Source organism: Alexandromys fortis, unplaced genomic scaffold (assembly GCF_014885135.2).
Source record: "Alexandromys fortis isolate MF-2015 unplaced genomic scaffold, M_Fortis_MF-2015_v1.1 scaffold_35, whole genome shotgun sequence".
Lineage (NCBI taxonomy): Eukaryota > Metazoa > Chordata > Mammalia > Rodentia > Cricetidae > Alexandromys > Alexandromys fortis.
In genome coordinates this window covers 5626314-5633599 of record NW_026067913.1, presented here as the reverse complement: position 1 = coordinate 5633599, position 7286 = coordinate 5626314, and the positions used below count along the sequence as shown (strand labels likewise).

The following is a 7286-nucleotide window of genomic DNA, read 5'->3' as shown; positions in this document are numbered from 1 at the left end:
TTGTTGGGACTTCAGTCTGACATACAACATAGCGGTGGTGAACCCCAGTGTAAAGGGCTAGGAGCCCGCGGGTTCTCCCAACCCCAGTCAAGGAAAACCAATCCCCATTCCTTTAGTGGCAGGAGCGCCAGGGACCCAAACCTTCACATTACATTCTAGCACCCATAAATCAAGGGGAAAATACTCTATTTCTTTTAAAAAATAAGTTGCTTCATACAAATCACTATTTAAAAATATACAAATAAGGCTCAAGAAATAAAATCTAGTTTTGGGGTTTGCCATGCGAGAACAACAGTGAATCTTGCCGAAAGACTGCTGTGTGTGTGTGTGTGTGTGTGTGTGTGTGTGTGTGTGTGTGTTTGCGGCTGCTCATTGGGACCTGCCAGGGATCCAGGAGTCAGGAAGAGCTTGCTCCCTCAAGGCCAACCTGCTCACTTTCAGGCATTGGCTGTAACTTTACTGAGACCGGCTGAACAGCAGTGTCCCAAGTCCAGGGTGACTCCAGTCAGTCTCTCACCAGTTCCAGGAGACCAGAGTTGGGGGTGCTAAGTGCTGGTAGGCAGGGAAGAGGCCTAGCGCCGAGCCTGGCCCGAAGGCAGCATAGCCTGGCATTGAGCAAGCGGTGGCCGGGCGTGTGCTGCACTTGTCCTGGGTCACCGCAGCGGTCCCCGCACCCCTGCCGCTGCACGGTGGCCCGTCGTGCACTAGCACCGGTACCATCACGCGGTGCAGGAGGCTGGGAGCAGCGTGCTGATGAGCTAGTGCTGCCAGATCCGACGACTCGGCGGCCCCTGGCGCTCGCCCACGCTTCAGCTTGTAGCGATGGTTCTGGAACCAGATCTTGACCTGCGTGGGTGTGAGGCGCAGGAGTCGAGCCAGCTGTTCTCGCTCTGGCGCAGACAGGTAGCGCTGCTGTCGGAAGCGCCGCTCCAATTCCAAGGTCTGGGCCTTGGAGAACAGCACCCGCCGCTTCCTCCTCTTCTCCGTGTCGGAGCCTGGAGATGCCAGCCGGAAGGAAGCCAGCTGCGACGGCTCTGCGGGGCTCGTCTCCAGGCCGCTCTCATCTGAGGCTAGGAACCACAAAACAGACACGGTTTGGTGAGAGGCTGGCCTGTGCGACTGTCAGGGACCTACCTCCCACCCGAGACTCCAGCTGGAGCCCCAGCTTCCTTGCACGGGGATATGAGACCATTTTCTTTTGCTGGGTTCACATCTGGGTACCCACATCTCCTACCCCTATGATCTCACCCATACTACAAATAGTAATTACCACGCCTGAGACGATGCCCCAAGAGAAACCACCTTGGGGTCCTTCTAAAGGAGCCGCAACAGTAGCCTAGTTGGCAGACCAGTTTCCCACAAGCTGGGTCATCAATACTGGACACCTCTGTTTTGCCAAGGTTTGCAAAACCCTGGGACACAGAGGAAGGTGTAGTCCAGGCTGACCTCGAACTCCAGTCCACCTGCCTCTACCTCCTTCAGCAAATCCTACCGGCCTGCGCCATCAGAACCGGCAGAGGAAGGTGTATTAAGTATTCTGACCCTTAGGAATCTCCAGACACCAAATACCCCATCTCCCACAGCAGTCTAGGTGCAGAGCTATTCTCTCAGGATGCACGGATGCACCACCTGGCGGTTTGAGGACCACAGAGCCTCCTGTTTGCTCTAAGCCAGACTCTGGGCTGGGATCTCCATTCCGGGTCCCTGAACCGGACAGAGGCTTGTCTGGGTTCTCCCACCGTCCCCCACCGCAGTCCTGGCTCACTCACAGGGGTAGTGGCTGTGCTCCGACTCCAGCCAGGCAGCGGCTTGAGAAACGCACGTCTGAGGTTCGCTCCTCACCCGGGGCTGCGCGTCCTGCTCCGGTAAATTCAAAAGGCTGCGCACGGTGAAGCCGAGGCGTCCTGAGGTGGCCATGGCCCAGGAGGGGAAGTAGGCGGGGAACAGGGCAGGCTAGGAACCCAGGAGCAGCTGGGGACGCAGCTCCTATGGGTGGAAGTGAGAGACGCTCGCCATGCGCTGGCTTCAGAGATGCCAGCGCCTCTACAGAGGAATCCCTCTTTATATAAACGGCTCTCACCACTCGGTGGGCTTTGAAAGCCGAGGTCCGGGTGTCCAGGGTGTTAAGTACCTGAATGAGTGCTGAAGCCCGGACAAGTCCGGAAGGTGCCATCTCCGCCCCCGTCCCGCCCAGCCCGCCCCCGCCCCTTTGCGCGGGTTACCTCCCAGAGGCCGCAGGAAGGAGCCCTTGGCATTAGCGATTGTCTGATTAGACCAAAGTAGGGGCAGATAATGGGGATTGTTACCAGTGAATAACATCTTGGGTGGCGAACAGTGACCATAGTCACCGAGCCCCAACTTCCTCCACCTCCCGAGCTGACATGGTGCCTGGTCCTGGTGATAGCGCTGGAAATGGGAGACGACTTATTATTCTTTGTTTGTTTTATTCCGGAGCTTGTTAGCTGGAATGGAAAGTTATTTACAACACTTCTGAGCACACTCGCTACCCCCACCTCTTTAGTAGCACCCCCTTAGAGAGCTGAGGGTGGCCTGTGGTCTGGTCTTTCTAGTTATCTTGCGCAAGGTTTTATAGCTCATAGGAGTCTCCTCACACATCTCACGGTGCCCCACACACCGTCGGAAAGGGCTGGGAGACTGCCGGAGCGCCCAGGACCTATGCCTGTCTCCCCAAGCCAAAAGACAAACAGCAAAAATCCAGGCCGCACTGTTCCGGCCTGGCCCCTATGGATCGTGAGCCTGGGGCTCTGTGGCCCGAGTTCCATGAACCTAGAACTAGGTCCATTCGAGGACCCACGAGTAGTATTGTTTCCTAGAGTGGCCTACTGTAAACTTTCAGGCTTCCGTGGCATCGCCACTCTGACATCGTCTCTGCCTCTCAGCCCCATGTCCTCCAAGTCAGTTCCACTTTCCAAGCTAGCAGCATACTAAGGGGCAGTGTAAGCAGCAAGTGTAACCGACCACAGCACAGCTGCCCTACCTGGCATCAGAATGGGTGGATAGGCAGAATTAGCACCAGGACTGCCCAAACCAAAAATGTGCCCAGGTTCCTCCCAGATCCTCTAGTCTCTAAGCTGCACAGAGAAAATGATCCACGTGAAAGGCACGTGGAGCTGCCAAGAACTGGCCCATTTTGTTGGCCCCCAGCCTTGCTTTGGCTTCAGTTTATCGCTCAGTTGCGGTCTCAGAGGCTTCTTTCCCTCCAGATAGTACTTTGGGTATCTAGTTTCTAAATTTTAGGGATGAGAGATGCTTACACCCACAAATCTGACTCTGCTGGGGCTGAATTCGAACCTGACAGCACACGGTGCCCTGGGCTCCACCCAGCCTGTCCGCCCTCCCCCAGAGCAGTCCTACCAAGCGTGTCTGAGGTTCCCCGGGGCTGCAAGGCGCGCTGGGTGGTCGGGTGGAGGCTAGCCCACTACAGGCCAACTGCTAGGCCTCAAACAAAGGGGAAAATGGAGCTGGGACGCCCGGACTTGTTGGAAGCATTTGTTCCAGCAAAGATTTTGCATTTGTTCAGTCCAGAATAATGTGTGATTGACGGCTGCTCACAAAGCGCTTTAGCTCTCCTGGATAAATCGGAGCTTGTCCGCTGTTGTCATGGTTTTCAATGGGATTCAATGGGATTGGGAGATCGATCGACTCTGCTGGCCGTCTTCCTACGGCCCTGGCAATAGATTTATTAGTTATGTCTTTTTAAATAAGATTAAATTGAAATGACTGGGCTGACCCCTCTGCAGTCAATACCCAGGCAGGAGCCAGAGATTGGCAGGAGGCCCGTCGAGTCCTAGAGCACCGTTGGTATAGATTCCAAGATTCCCCTGAACTTGGAGGTTATGCCAGGTGAGGCCACTCAGGACTGGGACCGGTGTGCATCCTACCTCTAGCTACCTATTGTCTCTCTTGAGATTCTCTCCCTCTCTTCCTCCTCCCTTTCACCGTCTCCTCCTCCCTCCCCAAAATGAATAGATTTGGTAATTTCCGACACTATCCATTTTAGAATCTCACTCCCTTGCAATTTCACGGCGTAGGTCCATCTATGCAGTGGCGTATCGCCAGTGGATTCTGATTCCACCTTCTTCAGGACAGCCTAGGAGTGGGTGTGTCGGCCTTCAAGTTTGTGAAGGACCTCCCACAGGCCTGGGGCAGGGCATTTAACAATTTTAGGAAGAAGCCAGCGAGGAAAAGTCCAAGCGTCTTCCTTGGAATGGCTGACCTCCTTAGCCTTTTAATCTATTTTACATCCTAAGCGCACACTGGTGTGCAGAAATAAGCAGAGGACACTCTTCAGCTCTGGAGAGCTCTTCGCCATCAAATATTTGCTTTTACTCTTAGCGTTTGGCTCCCAAGCAGGAGAGCTGCATCCCCTCTGCAGCAGTTGTGTTCCGAGAGAGCTTGGATTGGGGGTGAGCTTCTTATATCACTTCTCAGTTCATATTCCTGGGCCTGGGAGCAGTGTTTTTTTTTTTTCCGGGGTCTTGTGTGCATGTGTTTGTCCTGGGAACCCCACACCTCTTGGTCACACAAAGCTCAGCCATCATTCTGAAACATGTCCTGAACCCTTCTTCCCAGCCAGAGTCAGCACCTGAGGATCCCCCCAAGGAGGTTGTACCATGTAAACTAGGCTGTCTGAAAAAATGGAGGAGAAGAAGCAGTCCTTACTGGAGGGTGTTCTCCTCACCACCTCTTCACCTCAGAGACCCAAAGACTTGAGAGTAGGAAACTGTTTGGATACTGAGCCAGTAGGAGAGAAGTGGAGATAGCCGTGACTTTTTGCATATTGGAGATGCATGTGTATGTATCCCTGCCCAACCCTATACACAAGGAATAGGTTAACATCTCTCTAATGGGGCATTCTTGCCCAATTTTCAAATGTTTATTAGTGTTTCATTCTGTAATGCAGCATAGTTTGTTAGTATTATTACTTAATTGGGGGGGGGGGATTTGTTTCCCTGCAGTTGGGTTCAGCACATCCCAGTTGGAGTAAGTTTGAAATTTGGGGGTGGAGCGGTCTGGTATGGGGACTGTATTTAGGCCATCCTCACCAGTCGTCTTTCCGTGTCTTACCCAGAGGTGCTCATCACTGCTTGATGCTTAAGAACTTCAGATTAGGAAGCGCCACAGTAAAACCAATGTATCTTGAGCTTCTGGGGGACATTGTGTCTGTAGCTCACATTCTGTTGTTAAATCTGTTCGTTTTTTTTGCTGTTTCTCAGATTTCTGCAACTCTATACAGTACTGAAGACAGGCAATAAATACTGCAGAGTCCTCTTGATAGATGGAGAGCCCTCCACTACCAGGGCATTTTTCCTCATAGCAACTGCTCCCCCCTCTTCATCGGGAGTCTGGTTAAAATAGCAGAAGGAAAATGAAAATGGGTCTTTGGCACCTCCAAGAAGTGTCAGAGGGCAATCTCAGTCAGTTCTAAGACAGAAAGGAAAGGACGTTAAGAATCAGATCTCTACTTTCCATTCTGAGAGCTAGTTGCCGTGAAAAACCAAACATCTCTCTTTTAATGACTAATAATCAATTACTTTGTGATGTGCCCAGCCTGGCTTCAGTTCTTTCCTGGCTGTGATACACACACAGGAAGAAAAGGGGCAGCAGCTACTTATAGGCTGGGAATTTGGTCCTTCTTTAAAACTGGCTTTCGATTTTATTGCTTAGCAGCGAGTGACAAGATCTGAGCCACTCTACATTAAGTCTCTTAAAATAAGACTTCTTCATCGATGTTTCTGTTGTTTCTGGTCTCAGGAAATTTTTATTTTTTATGATCAACTAGTGGATTAAGCAGACAATGTGTGTGTTTATCTGTTTGTGTGTGTGTATATATATATATATATATATATATATATGTATGTATATGGAGTAAAATGATTCCATGAATTTGAAACTACATTTAATTAAACACCCCTAGACTCTGTTTCCTAAAAACTCAACAAGTAACTTTGGATTTTAAAGACTCATTTTATTTATTTATTTATTGCTTATTTAATCTTTCTCATGCCTTCCAGTGCTATAAAAGCATCAATGCTGGCATGGTTTGTAAGTTGTCAGAATGAAAATAACTACATAACGTAGAGAAGCAATGCACCAAGTGTTGTCTAGTTCTAAAATTCTTATTTTTGTTTCATTTTTGTTGTTGTTGTTGTTAAAGACATAAATATAATTTGCCTGGCATAAATATGATTGCAAACTACAGAGTTTTTACTGAGTTTTACGTAATAAAATCTAAGGCCTGAATAGGCCTTAGATCACACTGGGTGTTATGTATAGACTGTGTAGTGTTATTGAGGCTGACTCCAGGACTACGTTTTATCACTAGTACCTTGCCTGGTCTAACTTACCATGCATGCTGGAAAAGCATTTCCATTGAAGCCATTTAAGAAGAAAAAAAAACCTACTCATACAATATAAAAACATTATAACGAGGCTTTTAAAAATAGCTTTACCTTGTTTTGAGATCAACTTCAAAACTTTCCTGTACAGAATTAAAGTGAGATATCATTTCTTCTTATTGGCAACACTTTAAACTACACACCAAACCAGTCATTCTAGACAAGGGCTTCTTGATATTTTGTTAAGGCCATTTCTCAAGGACTAAAGATTCAAATACTCGGTTTTGACAGCACCCATAAGAATGTCACTCCAGGTTTCGAACACTGGAGACTGTCCCACTGTGTCTCACACCTGCATTTTATCTCGAGTCAGGGTGGAGTATCTGGAGGAACTGGAGTTTTAAGGAGAGCCATGAAGATGAACAGATAGCCCCAGAACTGAAGAAGAAATTAATTGAAGGATAAAGAAGACCTAAAGAAAAGAGGGCCCCTTTAATGGACGGTGTTAGAAAGAACGATCTATAAGCTTAAATGGGAGTAAATATTCACTTAAAGCTACAGGCTCGGTCTGATGAGCTGATGAGCTCAGAGGAGAAAAGTGTGAATGGAATATTCCAGATGATTGCAGTCGCCCCCCCCTCACCCCAGTTTTTATGTTTCTAAAAATCAACTCCAGTAGATAAAGTTTGGTTTTCAAAGTCTCTCAAGTTGTGCTATTTACTTGAATCTTAAATTGGCCATTGGGGGGAAAAAAGCTTTTCTTCATCCAAGGGGAGATGGAAAAGTGTCCAACAGGAGCCCAAAATGACAGACTGGAGAAATGTCCTGCAACAAAATAAAAAAAAAAATTAAAAAAGCTCTCTCTCTCTCTCTCTCTCTCTCTCTCTCTCTCTCTCTCTCTCTCTCTCTCTCTCTCTCTCTCTCTCT

At 49.0% G+C, this 7286-nt stretch overlaps 1 protein-coding gene across 1 annotated transcript; it reads right to left on the bottom strand.

Moving 5' to 3' along the window:
• Nucleotides 1-350: 350 nt before the first annotated feature.
• Nkx2-8 (NK2 homeobox 8) lies at nucleotides 351-1917 on the bottom strand. Its single transcript, XM_050138767.1, has 2 exons — nucleotides 1770-1917; nucleotides 351-1070 (listed from the first exon to the last, which is right to left on the bottom strand). The coding sequence occupies exons 1-2, from the start codon at nucleotides 1915-1917 to the stop codon at nucleotides 514-516; spliced, it is 705 nt and encodes a 234-aa protein (XP_049994724.1). The 3' UTR covers nucleotides 351-513.
• Between the last annotated feature and the right edge of the window lie 5369 nt (nucleotides 1918-7286).

What these genes read in the sequence shown, in the direction of transcription:
- Nkx2-8 (XM_050138767.1), bottom strand. Translation starts at nt 1,917, where the DNA reads ATGGCCACCTCAGGACGCCTCGGCTTCACCGTGCGCAGCCTTTTGAAT. An exon ending in GGAGCACAGCCACTACCCCT is followed by an intron (nt 1,071 to 1,769) that starts GTGAGTGAGCCA and finishes TGTGGTTCCTAG; the next exon opens with CCTCAGATGAGAGCGGCCTG.